Raw genomic sequence first — 18,314 nt, forward strand, 5'->3', positions numbered from 1 at the left:
ATGGCCTTGTTACTTCTGGGCAGTGGTGGAAGCCCTGACTCTTCACTAGGTCTCTTGTGACACCACTCCAGTAGCAAGGGAAGAGTGACATATTATTACCACTTGGTGGGGGTGGAATTTCAAGCTGCTCATGAGGTCTCCACTGATACTACAATGTCAGGGGGGCTTGGCAAACCTCCTTACAGCTTGGCTAAGGTGGACTTCTAGGCTCTCTACTTGGCCTTTTCTGGCTTGGTTGGTGTTACAACCACAGTTTTTCTGATGTTTAATGTAGTAGAGAGGTTATTGTCTAAAAGTGCTCTGTTCTGCCAGGCTGTCTTCCTTTCCTAGAACTTTGGCTTTAGAGGCTTTTCTTGAGGCCTTTTTTTTGATTGTCCTTATTGGCATTTCTAAGCTGCCAGCTTCTCCAACAAGTATGAGACACATGAACCAAAGTAATACCCAGGGAACTTCCTACCATATTGGTCCTCTGGTCCTGAGATTGCTAGCCAGTCTGTCGCTTCTATCCACCTTTCAATATATTCTTACGTTTGTTTTATATATAATGTCTATGGCTTCAACCATACCTAGTAGTAGGGATAGGGAAAAGTATTTCTACTTTATCTTTATGGATGTAGAAATCAAGTACCAAGAATTTTTATTATTGCCCAGGTAACCCAAGAGGAGGGATGTGACTCTGAGTCAAAGCGTATGTATGAGACGGGGAGCAGCTGTTCACAGCAGTAGAATGGGATCCTGCAATACAGTGGCAGGCTGGACTAGGGGAGAGAGGGCTGGGAAGTAATTCCCTGTCATAGGTGATGATGATAGATGGATATCAGACACAGTAGTGCCTGATGTTCCATTTGGAGCAATTGCCTCCTCTGTATTCCAGTGACTCTCCATTTTCCCCCAAATCTTAAGTCAGCTTTTATTATATACAGCACCCTAGTATTAGAGAACAAAGGAGATGAAGGAGAAGGTTATGCAGTTGTATTTGGGGCTGAAGATACTGGGCGAGGTAGGGGGCCAGTGATGAAGGCCTGAGCCAGGATCAGGTGGGTGAAAATGGACCACAGCATCTGGACCACAGTATGGCTATGTGAAGTCACCATGGAAGTTCCTGGAGCTCTTTGGAGAGGAGGCAAAAGCAGGGACAAATAGCTGAGGCATCATGAGGAAGAGGGTTTCTTGGTGGAGGAGGTGATGCCCCACTTGGTTCTCTCTAAGCTCATCGCTCTGCTACTTGGGTAGAGAGAAGCACTTCTCCTCCTAGGTATGCAGGGAAACTCTTTGCATGGATTCCGAAGGAAGCCCCATGCAGTTCTGGCCCACTGAGTGCTCTCGCTCTCACAGACTCCTGACGCCTTGCTCTTCCCCTGGTGGGGTCTGAAGTGGAGGCAGCTCCCTGGTCTGCTACTCCTCTCCAGCATAGCACTCTTCATGTCAGCGATATGCTTGCTGCTCCATGGGCCCTGAGCCCAGAGCTCCTAAAGCACCAAACCCAGTGGAGCAGAGACACCCTGGCATGGGTATGGAGATATCAGTTCTACTCTGTTGCTTCCCCAGGGCCAGGCCAGCATGAATGACTCAGCACACTGGCTGCAACTGGGGGCGATGGGAAGCATAGTAAGCGGGGTCTGTGGCAAGCTTCTAACCACGTTTGACTTTTTCTGTGACTCGTCTGCTTTAGAACACCTGGAAATGGAGAAATGGCAAGGGGCTGCAGGATGCATGCTTATTATGTCTGTGTGAGAAGGTTGCTCCTGGCTCTTCAAAGCATAGGGTGAACTTGGCCTGTGTGACTGGGCAGCAGAGGGCCAGGCAGGGGGTTCTTTTTCTCGTTTGTGTTGCCTTTTCCAGTAAATGCCAACCCATCTCCCCAAGTCATCTTTTCCTAAACTCTAAGTCTCCTTATTAATTGTGATCCCCCTCATTGTCCAGGGCGAACTGATCTCCCCGCCCATCGCTCCTCCTGAGCCTCTGTGGAGTGAGTCTCCATCCCCACAGTCAGGGTCGTATTTTATAGGACTGTTCCTGCAGCTGGTGAAGAAGCCTGGTCAGCTAGTCCGGAGCTGTGGGCACCTGAAGGAGGCAGGAAGAATGAGGATGTAGAGGAGGGGTCCGACCCAAGCAATAAGACTGAGCAGTTGCCTGGTAGGATTTAGAGGCTGATGAAACATGAGGGGAGAGGTTTAGGAAGGTGCTCGGGTTTGCTCTCACAGAGACAGTTAAAGGTGCAGTGCAGTGTTGGGAGAAGGGCTGAGGGGTTCTGTTTGGAACATGCTGGATTCAAAACATCTGTGGAATGTCCAGGCAGAGTGGACTTGAACTCAATGGAGAAGTCTGGGTGGACACTGCGATAGAGAGAGATGTGGGAGCCCCGGGCACAGGTGATCCCCAGGAAGGATGTGCAGAGCAAAGTCCTCACCGGTTTTTAATCCCACACCCTGATACTTAAAGTGACTGTCGAGTTTTATTCTCTCTAATTTGCTTTGTGAGTATAACAATGATGACAGTGGCTGTCATGGCCTGAATCTTGTCCCATCAAAATTTGTATGTTGGAGTCCTATCCCCAGGACGTCAGAATATGACTGAGGAGATAGGGTCTGTATTTGGAGATAGGATCTTTAAAGAAGTATGTAAGTTAAAATGGGACTATTAGGATGGGTCCTAACTCAATAGGGCTAGTGTTCTTCTTAGAAGAGGAAATTAGGACACAAACACACAGAGAGGAAAGACCATGTAAAGACACAGAGACAGGACAGTCTAAAAGCCAAGGAGAGAAGCTTCCAAAGAAACCAACCCTGCCAACACCTTGATCTCAGACTTCCAGCCTCCACAATTATGAAAAAATAAACTGTTTAGGCCACTCAGTCTGAAACTTTGTGATGGTGGCAGGAGCAAAATGACACAGCAGCCAATGCCGGGTACTTACTGTGTGCCAAATCCTGCGTAAGCACTGTGCATATTTTGACACATTTAATATTCACAGCAACCTTGTTCCTAGCACATGGTACAGTCCTCTGCACTGCAACTGTAAGGGCCCCTTCATTTCCCCCCAGATGCAAAGCCTTCTCCACTGCCCAGCCTGTCCTCCTGCTCTGGCCTCCCCCTGGGACGACGTTTCTCCAGATTTTTACACCCCTCCTCAGGTGCCAGGTGCTCAGTGACCTTCCCTGGTCACCCACCAACCCCTGCCCCGACTCTAGCCCCTCACCCCACTGGGTGGTTCTTCCACATCCTCGTCATTGCCAAGTGTGATGCCATTTGCAAGATGAGGAAGTCAGTAAGACTAACTGCTAGCATTTAATGAGCACATACTTTTCCATGTCTCATTTCTTCTCTTACAGCTACACTAACAAGTAGGGATGCATTATTATTTTCCTTTTATCTCTGCTTTCTAGAGCAGAAGGCTGGGGCTCAGGGATATGAGGTGAGTTTCCCAGGTCACACAGGAACAAGAGTGAAGGAAGGGAGCTGGGTTTACTAGGAGAGAACACACTGAAATTCAGGCATTATGTGGAAGACGCAGTCCCGGCTCTCTTTTGGTTGGAAAATTCTGAAGCTGGAAAAGAGGAAAGGAATAGAAATACGAACATGAACGTATGTGCGTGTGTTTGCTTCCCTTGCTATAGCTCTTATATTCTATTTTAAGGAGGGCAGGATTTTGCCTGTTTTGTTCTCTGCCATATCCTCATTATCTAGAATAGTGCCTGCTATTGTTGGGCTCTATAAAAATATTGGAGGAAGGAAGGAAAGAAGGAGGGAGAAGGAAGAGAAAGAGAGAGAGGAAGGGATTGCTTTTTTCCCACAGAGGGCCTGAGCCTGTCATCCACAAAGCTACAGAGCTTTGACCTTTACCTGTAAGAAGGATTTTGAAGCCACCCCACCCAGTTCTGCTCCCGCACAGTCTAGACAAGGTTCTCGTGCCCCACTGGCCACACAAGTGTCCTCAGAAGGAGCATACGCAGATGGAGGGGACTCCTTGTGACCAGCAGAGAAAACAGGGTGGGCCGCTGCCTTGCTGAGTTCCTGTGGGTGGGAGAACCAGTGGGGTTCTATAAAGGTTCCCTGGCCAGAGGCTCTAGGGAGGGCAGTGACTTCTAGCCCTTCATCTCTGGCAAGGGCCACAAAAATGGCCCTGGTTCTATGGGTCTTCAGCCTGCTGGGCTTAGTCTGCTCAGTGTCAGCCAACATCTTTGGTGAGTTCTGAGGTCAAGGCCATGGATCAGGGGGTGGGGAGGGAGCTTTCAGGCACAGAGCTCCTGTGTTAGCCAGGCTCTGCCTCAGGGCCTTCGAACAACTGCCCAGAGGTCAGTTGTTTGCTCTTTTCTTTTCAAATGAAGAGACAGAGGTTCAGAAAGGTGAACTGAATCTCCTGAGAGCACAGAGCTAGTGATAGTTGAGCAGAGATGGGCAACCAGATCTTCCTAATTCAATTCTAGCTCCCCTCACCCCACCCTTTTAGTAAATTTTTGGCATTGAAGTTGGTTGTTTATCCCCTTAGCTGTGCCAGAGTCTATGTCATCCATGTGAGGTATTTGAGAAGTAGCCAGCAAATAGTAGAAAAAATATATCTACCAGTGCAGTGAAATAGACCTAAGTTCTATCCTTGGCTCAGCCACTCACCTGTGTGACTTTGGGCAAAGTGCCAAGCTTCAGTTTCTTCATTAAAAAAGTAAGCAACAGCACTTATTTCATGGTGTGGTTGTGATTTCTGTGTAAGATCCTGCATGTTACATGGATTCTCATGGAGACTAAGACACATGTACGTTATTAATTAATTTGTATTCCTACTGTGTGCCAGGAAAGTGCTCTCTGCAGGGAGTGGCCTGATAAATTCAAGAACTTCCTTATGGTGTTTTGACCTAACTCAATGGTGGCTTGGGGGAATTTGCAGTCTCAGGGTTTACTTTGGAATCCCTCACTTGTTGTGTGACACTTGGGAGGGTTGCTTTTGCTGCCTGAGTCTTGGTGCCATTCAGTAACATTGAGATACTACCTGTCACCTCTCGGGGAATGTTGAGGATTAAATGTACTAAAGACATACTTGGAAAAGTGTGAATAGCAACCAAATTGCAAGTTAGACTGTAATAGTTAATGATGCTGCTGCTAGAAAAGCATCTGTGCTTAAGGGAGCCCATCTCTGTTATTGGAACCCAGTCCCACTCTCCTCTGATGAATTGCTTCCCTTTCCAAAGAATACCAGGTGGACGCCCAGCCGCTTCGTCTGTGTGAGCAGCAGAGGGAAAGGGCCTTTCTGGAGCGAGCAGACTACATTCCCCAGTGCTCAGAAGATGGCAGCTTCCAGTAAGGCTTATTTCAGCAATTGCACTGTCAGGGTCCTAAGATGCCTCAAGGAGCATTTCATGCCTTCTCTCCCTTCCCCCCATACTACGCCCTTCAACTGCTCTATGCACATGACGTGGCCAATGTCATTTGGAGGGTGCTCTCGGTTCCCCAGGCTTATCACTGCATTTTGTGATTGAGAGAGCTCCAGAGAGCCCCAACCATGCTTCGTCATCCCAACTACTGACCACTGACACTCCTTTTCTTCCTGCCAACACTTTTACTGTCATCACTTTAATAAGTGATATGTGCTGGGGGATAGGGGAGGATGATCTATGCTTTGGCGCATTCCCCTCCTCCTGGTATCTTCTGGAAAAGCCAGGGGTGAAGGAAAGCTGAGGCTGGCTGGACTTTCAGGCCCATGCTGCCTCTAACCCCTGCTCTGTCTAGCTGTCTCTCTAAGGAGCTCCTCTCCAAAAGGGGTTTTTCCAGCTGCCCCAACACAAACTTTGGTCCTGGGACTTTCTGGGTGTAGAGTGCTATAATAATCTAAACAACTCCCTCCTTTGCAATAGACAAGAATCCTTTGTAATGTGCATGCAGTTGAAATTTCCCCCTGCTATTCCAGTCATGTGGAATTAGGGAAACTCTGTATGACTGTTTTCTGGGAAACATCCCTCCCTACCACTACCTTATATACTCTCGATGCACCTAACCAAACTCTTACACACTCCCACGAGTACAAAGAGACACTGCCAGTCCAATCCCTGCTTGGGTCTCTGGGACTTCTGGAGCGGTGAGGAAGAAGATGAGGAAGACGTCTCACTTTTGCCAGTTTTATGTCTGTTCCTCTTCCCATGTCTCTGTTCTAGCCTCATGAAGTTCAAGCTTACCATCCTCAGGAGGCTTTGCATATGCCGTTCTCTTTACCTGGAGCATCTTTTACCTTCCTAAACCTCCTGACCATCCTGCAGGGCTCTGTTTAGCCATCACTTCCCCTAGGGAACCCATCCAGGACCTGGCCTGACCCTATCTATGTGCTTTCCCATATAATCTGCTGGTTCCTGACCTTGCTGAGGCCCCCCGGCCCCCATCCACATTAGTAGGGCCCTGCCTTCACCCTCTTCAGCCTCACAGTAACCAAGAGCCTTGGTGGATGTGGCTGAAGCCTCGCACTGCAGGGGAGCCACCTGCTTCAGGGCTGTCAACTGGTTGGGTAGAGAATGGATGACCAAGGTAGGTGCCATGCAGGTGTCAGCAAAGCAGGAAAAGCAGTGCCTGTTCTTTCCCAAGTCACCCTCCCCTTTCCACTCCACTCTCTCCTAATTTAAATGAGCTAAAACTTGGAAGAATGGGAAGGAAGAAGAAAGGTAACCTGGCTTAGAGCTGGTGTGAGGCTTCGGGAACCATAACAGTGTCATTGGTGTGACTCTCCTCATCAGGACTGTCCAGTGCCAGAATGATGGCCGCTCCTGCTGGTGCGTGGGTGCTGACGGCAGGGAAGTGTTGGGCAGCAGGCAGCCTGGGCGGCCTGTGGCTTGTAAGTGCAAAAAGGGGTTCCTGCTGGGACAAGAGGGCCTTGCTAGGATAACCCACGCCCATACCCGGGAGTGAGCCCTGGGTTTGGGTGGGTGGCCAGGGGAGTCTCCCTCTGGGCTGCTGGCTCCTCCTCTCCGAATAAGAGCAGTCCCTGCATGCCGGGCAAGCACTGCTTCCTACTGCACCCCTGCGAAAATCAAACAAGACCATCAAGTCATTTGTGCAGCAAGTAGTGACAGTGTCTCTCACAAGCCAGGCTCTGTGCCTAGTGCTGAGAAAACACTGGCAAATGGACCTCAAAGTCCTTGGAAACCAGAAAGCAGCCATGAGAAGAGGAAGTGTTTTCTCGCCTGTGGTGTGAGGTGTTTCTACAATTTGAGACTTAGGTGAAAGCTGTCCAGTTAAGATAGGTTTTATGGTGAATAGTCAAAGAAACACAGTCCCCATTTAAAGCATGTCTTAACCCTAAGATGAAGATCCATTTAAGTCAGTCACCTTAAGGTAGTGAAATTGAGCCTGGAACCAAAGCTGTCCTTTAAAGGATGAGGGCTGTTTGGGGCACTGGCTGTATGCAGCCAGTGTGGCTGGCGTGGGGTTCAGGCCGGCTCCTCACGCTCTCTGACCACTTGAACTTGGCAAATGACACACCCTCACTGGAGCTACAGTTCCTCATCTGTAGCATGAATACAGGATCTGCCCCAGAGTGATGTTGTGAGGACATAAAACACCAGACACACAGGAGGAGCTCAACAGGCAGCAGTGACTGTTAATGTCAAAAGCCCTCGTGCCCCCTGAAGGCAGCTATATTTCAACTCTGTGGATAAAGAAAGTGAGGCACAGAGTAGTGAAGCAGCTTCCCCAAGGTTATGCAGCAAGCACGTGGAGTGGAGAAATCTGGATTCAGACGAGCTCTGTTACATCAGGCCTCTGCTGCCATCACCCCTCGGCAGTGCCAGGACTTCAAGTCGATTGATGTGGCACTAGCAAAAGGTGCCCTTCTCTGACTCAAGTCTACAGAATGCTGGAACAGTCTGACCACTAGTCCCGAGGCTACCACCAACTCAATGAGTGTCCTTGATCCAATCATTTGCCCCTAAGGCCATTTCCTTCTAGGGAGGGAGCCTGGGTTCTGCAGGGCTTAGCCCCCTGGAACTTTTCCCTGTGGCACTCCTCTGACACTGCTCTCTGCACCTGTAGGTCTGTCATTTTGTCAGCTGCAGAAGCAGCGGATATTGCTGAGCGGCTACGTTAACAGCACAGCCACCTCCTACCTCCCTCAGTGTCTGGATTCAGGGGACTATGCACCTGTTCAGTGTGACCTGCGGCGAGTGCAGTGCTGGTGTGTGGACGCGGAGGGGATGGAGGTGTATGGGACCCGCCAGCTGGGGAAGCCACTGCAATGTAAGTCTCCCTGAGCACCAGCACCCAGGAGGGACATGCAGCCTTCCTCACGGTCAACCAAAACGTGCATGGCCCCTGACAGTAGGGCAAAGAACCTGGCCCTCAACACTAGGAAGAAAGGTTTTATTACTTCTAATCCTTCTGTGTGGTAGACAATTGGTATTCCCCAGCTGGTCCCTAGGAGCATAAGCAGGGTTACAATGAATGTCTGAGTCTCCTGCTGCAGAGCATAGTCACTGCTTGGGTCTCTAAGTGTCATGTGTGTAGTGTAAATCTCTTCATCTTGACTGCAGAAACATATGCACCTACTCATACATAAAATGTATGACATAACTCATACATAACATTTTTTTTATATAAAAATGTTTAGGTCCCAGGAGCTGTGAGATAAGAAACCGTCGTCTTCTCCATGGGGTGGGAGACAAGTCGCCACCCCAGTGTTCCACAGATGGAGAGTTTATGCCTGTCCAGTGCAAATTTGTCAACACCACAGACATGATGATTTTTGATCTGATCCACAGTTACAACAGGTAAGTGGGGCCGGCCTCTGGGCTGTACCGATCACGGGCCATCCCCTGCCAAAGCTCATGCTCACATTGGGAGCCGGGGGCTTCAACAAGTCATGCAGCCCAGTGATGAATGAAGAGACGCCTTACTCTCCTATGCCACTGCTAGGCATCTGATGTGCTATGGCTATTAAATTTAAAATATAGTTACTGTATTAGTCAAGGTTCTCCAGAGAGAAAGAAAAAAAAAAAGGACCAATTTTCTGTATTAGTCCATTTTGTGTTGCTATAACAGAAATACCTGAGAGTGGGTAATATATAAAGAACAGAGGTTCATTTGGCTTATGATTCTGGGACAGCTGCATCTGGCATGGGCCTCAGGCTGCTACTACTCATGGCAGAAAGTGGCAGGCAGCCGGTGGGTACATGCAGATCACATGGTGAGAGGAAGCAAGAGAGAGAGAGGAGGTGCCAGGATCCTATAAACAACCAGCTCTCATGGGAACTAATAGAGCAAGATCTCACTCAGACTCCTTTCCCCCAGGGAGAGCATTAATCCATTCATGAGGGATCTGCTCCCATGACTCAAACAGTTCCCAACACTATCACATTGGAGAACAGATTTCCATATGAGTTTTAGTGGGGACAACACATCCAAACTCCATCATTCCACCCCTGGCCCCCCAAAACTCATGTCCCTCTCACATACAAAATACAATCATTCCATTCCAATAGTCCCCAAAGTCTTAGCTTGTTCCAGCACCAACTTAAAGTCCAAAGTCCAAAGTCTCATCTGAGACCAAAACTCCTTCCAGCTGTGAAAATGGAAAAATCAAAAGTAAATTTACCTACTACCAAGACACAATGGTGGAACAGACATTGGGTACACATTCCCATTCCAAAAGGGAGGAATAGGCCAGAAGAAAGGACAAACAGGTCCCAGACAAGTCTGAAACCCAGCAGGGCAGACATTAAGTCTTAAAGCTCCAAAATAATCTTCTTTGATTCCAAGTCCTGCATCCTGGGCACAGTGGGGCATCTGAGCCCCCAAAGCCTCAGGCAGCCTTTCTCCCACAGCTCTGCCAGGTGCAGCCCACTGCCTGCAGCTTTTCTAGGCCTGCATTGCACATTGCCAGTGGTCTTACAGTTCTGGGGTTCTGGTCGCAGCCCCGCTGCCTTGGCTCTACTAGACATTTCTCTGGTGGGGGCTCTCTGTGGGGGTTCTAACCTCACTTTTCTGCTTGGCTTGCTGTAGTAGATGGCCTCTGCAGTGGCTCTGCCCCTGAGGCAGTTCTCTGCCTGGTCCCCCAGGCTTTTCTGTACATCCTCTGGAATCTGGGTGGAGGCTGCCATGCCTCCATTGCTCTCACTTCCTACCGGCCAGCAGATTTAACACAATGTGGATGCCACCGAGGTTTCAGGCTTGTGCTCTCCAGATCTTCTGCATGAACCTCACTTAGGGCAGCTTGAGGCAGGGCTGCAGCTGGAGCACCTGGGATGCAAGGAGCAGGTTCCTGAGGGCAGATGTGCCCCAGGTCTGTCTTTTAGGACCACTCCATCTTTCTAGGCCTCTGGGTCTGTGATGGAAGGGGTGCCCTTCCAGATTTCTCAAATGCTTTCAGGGCCTTTCTACCATTGTCTTGGGTATTAGCATCTGGCTGCCTTAGCACCAAGCTAATGTCTTTAGCAACCAGTTTATCTGCTTCACCCTTGCATTCCTGTTTTCTGTTTCTCTACAACATGGACAGGCTGCAAATTTTCCAAATCTTTATGCTCTGCTTTCCTTTTAAATTCTGGCTTTACACCATGCCTTTTCTGCCATAACTCAGCATAGTCTGTTAGAAGAAACCATGCAGGTTCCTTAATGCTTTGCTGTGTGGAAATTTCTTCTGCCAAACATTCTGGTTCATAACTCTTAAGTCCCACCTTCTACAAAGTCCAAGGGCATAACACAATGCAGCCAAGTTTCTTGCTGTGGTGAAGCAAGAGTAATATTTTGTCCAATTCCTGATAAGTTCCTCATTTCCTTCTGAGACCTCATCATCAGCATGGCCATTACTGTCCACATTTCTATCAACATTCTGGTCACAACCATTTAACCATTTAACTCAAAATGTTCCAAACTTTCTCTCATCTTTTTGTCTTCTAAGTCCTCCAAACTCCTCCAACCTTTGCCTATTACCCAGTTCCAAAACTGCTTCCACATTTTCAGTTATATATATATAGCGACACCCCACTCCTAGTACCAAAATCTGTATTAGTCAAGGTTCTCCAGAGAGTTAGAATCAACAGGAAATGTTGTAAATATATGAGGAGGATTTATTAGGGGAATTAGCTCACATGATTGTGAAAAAAAGTCCCACAATAGGCCGTCTATAAACTGGATGCCATAGTGTGGCTCAGTCCAAGTCTCAAGGCCTCAAAACCAGGGAAGCTGATGATGTCCTGGAACCCAAAAGCTGAAGAGTCTCTAGCTCTGATGTCCACGGACAGGAGAGAAGAGTGTATCCCAGCTCCAGCAGGTAGAGAAAGTTTCACCTTCTTCTGTTTTTTGTTCTCTCCGGACCCCCAGTGGATTGGATGGTTCCCACCCACATTGAGGTTGGGTCTTTCCCACCCAGTCCACTCAGACTCTCATACTAATCTCTGCTGGAAACACCATCATGGACACACCAAAAAAGAGAGGTTTACCAGGTTTTTCAGAATTCCTTCATCTAACCTAGTTGACACCTAGAATTAACCTTCATAGGTACCCTCTGACCCAGCCTGTCCATGGAATGGAAAACAGCAGAATGTGAAGACATATGTACTAGGGTATCTAGTGCATCATTTTCTCATTGTAGCAAAACACTGGGGCACGAAGTCACTGACTGCCAAAGGGTGGATAGCCAGGTAAATGTGTATCCACCATAAATATTTATGCAGCCATTAAAAAGAATGTAGTAGAGCTAGAAGAGTGGACTTGGAGAGGATTCCACAGAGGATCATGATAATATGATACAAGATACAAAGTATACACAGATATGATTTAGTTTTTAGTTTTTAGATATTTAGCAAAAATATTCTTTATGTATGTATATGGATTATGTGATTATGCTGGTATCTGCAGAGGACTAAGTGAGCACAGAGGGTAATATGAATGAGCACATGCTAGGTGGTCATCACTGGCCACTTGGAGGATCAGGGCTGCTCTGGAGAAGGAGGAGAGGGCAAAATGGAGAGCAGTGGAAAAGGAGAAAGAACAGCACTATATAAGGCACAGATATGATGATATTTACACATTTTTGTAAATTGTGTGTATGTATGCACTTATAAATAACTTTAAAGATTTAAATAACAAATATAAAAAGGGAGATGCATTATAGATCTTGGCTCAAATAGCTAGGTAGCTTCTGGTTATTCAAGACAGCTACTTAGTTATTATAAAGGGCCCACAGAGACTTCAGATGTAATTGAACCATTCTGAGTAAAAAGACATAAGTACACTAGTCTGGGAATACTGATATGAATTCTCTTGGAGAACTTGAGCCTTTATGTGGCTGGCTTCCAAACTTTCCAGTTTCCTTCCTTGTGTGGGAGAGGAAATTCTCATGGGCTGTGCCAGCAGTTGCAGACTAGCAGCCTGTGTACAGGAACTGTCCCATAGACAGGCTTTGTCTGAACTGCGTAATATTTTAAAAACTGGAAACTTTCATTAGGTTATACCTTATGAAATGTCCGTTTTTGTAGGTTAAAAAAAAAATAGTTGAGCACCAGTAATTACATATGTTCAACTTAACACTCAAAATTCTGAATTCCTGACTTTAAAGAACAAGGGTGGGCGCTGTGTGCATTTGCCTATGGCATCGAGAAACTGGGCTCAAGCTGCCCTTTTTGGATGGAGGGCTCACCCTTCTGTGCTCTGGGTCCCTCTGTGCTCTGTGGCCATACTCCCGCCTGCTCCGTCCATTTGTGCTACCTGCCTGGCAGGTAGCATTTGCCTTTGTGACCCACAGGCTGCCTCTGGTGTTCTCAGATGGTGGCCTGGTCACTGACCTCTCAGAGCCTCAACGTTCCCCTCTGTAAAGTGGAGGACCCTGCCCTGCTCATTCGGTCCCAGTGAGGATCTGAGGGACCTCATCTGTGAAACCACTGTGAACTCACAAATTGTCATTTATTATACATTGCTAGGGAGTTCTCACACATCATCCAGTTTTGACCAATGTAGGTTAGGCTTCTCCTTCCCCAGGCCTAGAGAATGCCCTGCCTGTGAGCACATGTCAGTCTCAACCTGATTTACTGAATGCTCACAGAGGCAAACCAGTGTGTCCTCAGTTCAAGTTCAGCTGAGTGTTTATGATATACAGGAAATTTTACATCCTTTTACTTATTTGAATACTTATAGAAATAATTTCATAATTATAGTCTCTAGTATGTGAGGAATCTGAGACACAGAGTTTAAGGAACTCACTCTAAGAAGCATAATTAGTGGGTGCTAGAGCTGTTTGGCCCCCTTAACTATTCTACACTCCTGTGACTCATCTTTGTTCCCCTACAGTCCATAGCACAGAGCCTTGCACACAGTAGGTCTACAGTCTATGCTTACTGAGCAGATGAACACATCAGAGGACTTTGTGGCTGCCACGTGGATGGTGAGGCCCAATTCACAGCTATTTCCACAAGAGGGCAGTCGAGTTAAATGCAAAAGTACAGAACTGAGCATCCATTGTTTAAAATAAACAAACAAAAACATTTACTCCTGAAACGAGATCCTTTTCTTTTTTGTAAGCGAGCATGTCTCGGAGCAAATTTTGGTTTAGTAAGGTCATGGGAAAAGTTAGGGGGTTGGTCTCCAGAAACCCAGCAGTAGTCAAGGATTTTCTTGACTGGACCTGGCAGCCCCAGACCCGATGACTCCCACTGGGCAAAGTGGAAGGTTCAGCACCAAGGTTGCAAGATGAAATACAGGATGGCCAGTTGCATCTGAACTTCAGTAAGCAAAGAGTCATTTTTCTAGCGTTAAGTGTGTCCCCAGTATTGTGTCAAGCATTTGAAGCCTGGGGAGATGGTAGGGCCCTCGTGATCACAATTGGACATGGACTTGGAAAAGAATGGACTGGGGTGTGCGAAGAGCAAAGTGGGTGCTGGGAAGTGACTCTTGAGTTTGGAGGCTGCTGAACCAGTCTGGGTTAGAGATGATGTTGACTTGGACTAGAGTAGGGGATGGAGAGGGTGACTGAAAGATGGGGTGGATGGGAGAAATATTGACCAGCTGAAATCCACAGAACTTGGCAAAGGAAGAGGGAAAGGAAGAGTCCAGGATGGCTCCAAGGTCTGGTTTCTAGATGGATGGTTGAGGATGAGTTTGGAAAGGAAAAGCTGCAAATTTGATTTTGGAATATTAAATCTGAGAGATTTCTTTGGGAAATTTGAATGAAGAAGTAGCATAGGCAGTTGACTTACTTCCACGGGGCCACAGGAAGGCTGGAAACTTGTGGGCAGCTCACTGGCTAACCTGTTGTGAGTTCTTAATGTGCTGGTGAGGATTTGCACTTGAACTTGGCTGTAGTGTTTGCTTATTTGAAGTAGGTCCTTTTGCCCTTGAAGCAGGCCACTGCTCACTGCACCTACTTGGCTGGTGACTTTTAAAAAGCCATGCTGTGACGGTGAGTAAGCTTCAGTAGTTCTCCGTACTCAGCCCCCATCTTTCACATTGTCCTTGCCCAACCACTAATCATGGAAATGCTAAGCAGGTTATAGGTAAAGGTCTTAAGAGTCTTCAAACAGCGCTGATCCATTACCAAGGCCTTAGGGATAAGAGCTAAAATTCAGGTGCTTGGCTTCTTTACTAATCCTTATCCTTAATGACTAAGCTCACTCAAACTTCTTAGCAAGAGTCTCATCTCAAATGCCTTATCCGGATTGTCCAGAGGGAAGGATGGGACTTCATATGTAGTCAAGGGGCATCGTAACAGGAACATGGAAGGGACTGTATGGAGAAATCCTCGTAAAAGAATCATCTGATTTCCCTCAAACAAGACACCTGGAGCGGTCAGTTAGTTATGTATCAGGCTTGAACTCACGGTTGATTGCAAGGCAGGATCCCTGACGGACCATGATGCATTTAAGTGGTAGCCTCACCCTCCAGCCACCTGCTATTGTCCAAAGAACATTGGAAGTGAATCTGGGATACCTGGCCACTGGTCTTGGCTGGGTAATCTTCACCCAATCACATCACCTCTCTGAATCCCTGTTTTCTCACTTGTCAAATGGGGATTTTTAAAGGGTTTTCGTGAGAATTAAATTAGTCAAAATATGGAGAGTGCTTAGTGTAGCGTCTGATTGTTCAATACATATTGCCTGTTATTATTTTTACAAATAGTAATTAATAGCAACCATCATATGTGGCTAGGCCAGGACTGGAATTCTGATATGTCTGGCTCCAGACCCTCAGCTCTTTCCACTACATACAGAATTGGCAAGGACCGTAAAGATGACAGTGCAGGTTGTCTGCCCCAGAGGTAAGCAGAAGACTGCCCTAGAGAGTCAAGGTGACAGTAGCTGGCCTTAGGGTGGTCCTGGGAGCTGAGGATGGGATGATCTTCAATATGCAGGAAGAGGGGCTATCGAGAGTGAGCTCCATGCAAAAAGCACTGGTAGGTCCAGATACTAGGCAGTTTATAAGATCATAAACCCCAAGAGAGGGACTTTGATCATAAAGCGGCAGGATGAGAATGGCTCGTAGATCCTGGAGGTCATGTCTGCCTTGGGCTGAGACAGTAAGGTGGGCCTCTGGTTGAGCCGGCAGAGCATGGGACTAGAGTGATTTAAATTTCTCATGCCTCATGCTGGAATGGGTTTCAGAACCCACCTCAGGCCAACCAAGGGATTCATCAATGAATTTATCCAGCACATGTGTCTCCAACATCTATGAGATTCCAGGAAAAGCTAGGTGCTGGACATACAGAGAAGAGTGTCAGAACATAGCCACGTGCCTTGCAGAGTGTGGGGCGGGAGCCAGGTCCAGCCAAACACATGCTGGGTAACATTACTGGCAGAGATAGACATCATGTGGTGGGTAAGACCAGGGTTTGAACCCAGTTCCACCACTAGTTTAAGAAGATGGCCCACATACCTAACCTTCTTAACCTCTAAAAGTGGGATGAAAACAATATCAACTTCCTTTTAGGAGTGTTAAGTGGATTAAATGAGTCAATGTACTTTATTTTTCAAATAGTCTTTTACAAAGTAGTGCTCAGTAAGTGCAAGTGATGTTATACTACCGTTAGCACTTTCAGAATTTAACTACCCCAGATTCTAATGAATAAACTTTTTTTATATGCTCCCTATCAGTGGCACCTAGGTAAAGTGAGTTTTTAGTTTCTGTTATGCAACTCACTCTAAAATTTCTTTAAAGTTTTACCCATATGGACCGGCCCGTGGCTCACTCGGGAGAGTGTGGTGCTGATAAAGTTTTACCCACATACACACAATAACAGATCAACAACATGGGGGGGGGGATAATCCATAATCCTATAGTGCTTTCATTGCTTTTGTTTTGCATATTAATTTTCATTCAATTTACCTAATACTTGTTGCAGCCGCATGTTCAGGCTCTGAGCAGTTCCTACACCATATATTGCCTTCCATACCAGTTCATTTACATAGTAGTAATTGCAGGGTACATGCATGCTGTTTTATATTTCACTCTTTTTCATACATGCTTCCTTTTGGCTAGAATTTATATGTATCATCCTCAATTGGAGCGTTTTATTCCGTTTGGGGATTTACTAAAATTTAGTTCTAATTTTTCCATTATTGGGTATCAAGATTATTTCCAATGTTTTGCTAGAATAGATTACACAGCAATAGATCTATTTGTGCAGAAAGCTACTGCTTCTATTAAGTTATTCTTTGGGGATATATTTCCAGACATAGCTGGAAACATGTTATGCTTGAACCTCATGTACTAGCGATACAGGGCACGAAAACAAATCTCCAATGTTGTGTAAAGATGAAAAATTCCTCTCTGGTTGCTAAACCATTTCACATGGGAAGAACTCCTCAACATGGCTTTCTAAACCTTAGCTTTCTATTGTTCTGGGATGGAAAACCCAGCAATGAGCTCCTTATAGAAATACCCAGACCAGACATGATTAGGGAACACCTTTCCTCAGCTTACGAAAAGAAATTGATAACCCTTATGAGTTATGCCATATTGATCTTGTGTTTTTTCAACCATAGAACTGGAAAAGTTCCTTCTTAAGAATTTCCTATTATGGAGTCTGGCTTCTTTGCAAGCTCTTGGAAAGTTGTAAAGGGTGCTGAAGTCGTTTGATCTCCCAAAATGAGATCATCTACAATGTACCATATGTTTGTAAAGCATACTTGGCCTTTAGTCTCTAGAGCTATATTCCAGTAAAGGAACCAGTTAATGCACTGTTCATTACCCATTTCTGCCTGGCCCCGAGAGGCGCATGCATGGGCATAAATGGCTCAAATGCCAAGAGTGAGGAAAATGGCTAATTACTAGATGACAGCTATGCACAGTGATATTTCACCAGGTCCAGCCTTTCTGGCCAGACAAAACCAGTTTAAAAAGAAATGCAGGAAGCATGGAGCAAATAGCATGAGATAAAAAAGCAGACATTCCTTTTCCCCAGGAGAGGACCTGGCCACATTGATTTCTATAGGAAAAGCTTGTGACGACTTGCCTTTTATGAAATAGTGACCATAAATCTCATTCTTTTTCAGGTTTCCAGATGCATTTGTGACTTTTAGTTCCTTCCGGAGCAAGTTCCCCGATATATCTGGGTATTGTCACTGTGCTGACAGCCAAGGGCGGGAACTGGCTGAGACAGGTGAGTGAGCACACCTCAGGCAATCTGAAGAAGGGGAGTGCAATTCACCAGGTGTGAGAGCCTAAGTATCATTACCTGTACAGCAGAAATAGCAGTGACTGCCTGCTGCTGTGGATATTGAAGAGGAAGTGGCTGTAGTGAACTTTCATCTGTGGTACTTTGAATGCAGCTGCTGCTAGCTCAGTCCTATGGCCCCTTTTTGCATACTGGAAAGAGGCGCCCCCCTCTGGGCAGATGCAACTCCAAGCTTGGCGAGTGGAACACAGGATGGATTTCAGTGTTTTATCCTGTAGGCAATGCTCCTTTGTGCTGCCAACAACCTGCACAAACATACATAGCAGCCCTGACTTTGGAAACTATCAAAGAATTGTTCAGACCCAATGCATAATGATGCTGTGAAGTCTCTGTCCCTCTTAATATCTGTTTGCACACCAAGGCCGGGGCTTCCTTTCTGAATGGGCCCAGCCCTGAAATGCTTGCCGTCTTTGCTCAGGTTTGGAGTTGTTACTGGATGAAATTTATGACACCATTTTTGCTGGCCTGGACCTTGCTTCCACCTTCACTGAAACCACACTGTACCGGATATTACAGAGACGGTTCCTAGCAGTTCAATTAGTCATCTCCGGCAGATTCCGATGTAAGTAGTAAGCTGCCAACAGATGTGCCTGCTGCTGCTAGAGGGAAACCGCTTGGGTATTAAAGTTGCCACAGTCTCCATGGTTGTTCACCAGAGTGAGTGCAGAGATTTAAACAGTTC

General features: G+C 46.6%; 1 protein-coding gene across 1 annotated transcript in view; it reads left to right on the forward strand.

The window, feature by feature from the left end:
• The first annotated feature begins 4,117 nt into the window (after positions 1 to 4,117).
• The window catches only part of TG (thyroglobulin), a 241,191-nt gene continuing 226,994 nt past the window's right edge, over positions 4,118 to 18,314 (forward strand). Inside the window, exons 1-7 of the mRNA XM_063079279.1 lie at positions 4,118 to 4,184; positions 5,184 to 5,292; positions 6,714 to 6,811; positions 8,008 to 8,211; positions 8,582 to 8,741; positions 17,451 to 17,557; positions 18,051 to 18,194. Coding sequence (XP_062935349.1) covers positions 4,118 to 4,184; positions 5,184 to 5,292; positions 6,714 to 6,811; positions 8,008 to 8,211; positions 8,582 to 8,741; positions 17,451 to 17,557; positions 18,051 to 18,194 — 889 coding nt within the window. The remainder of the gene's footprint in view (positions 4,185 to 5,183; positions 5,293 to 6,713; positions 6,812 to 8,007; positions 8,212 to 8,581; positions 8,742 to 17,450; positions 17,558 to 18,050; positions 18,195 to 18,314) is intronic.

Source organism: Cynocephalus volans, chromosome 15 (genome assembly GCF_027409185.1).
Source record: "Cynocephalus volans isolate mCynVol1 chromosome 15, mCynVol1.pri, whole genome shotgun sequence".
NCBI classification, from domain to species: domain Eukaryota; kingdom Metazoa; phylum Chordata; class Mammalia; order Dermoptera; family Cynocephalidae; genus Cynocephalus; species Cynocephalus volans.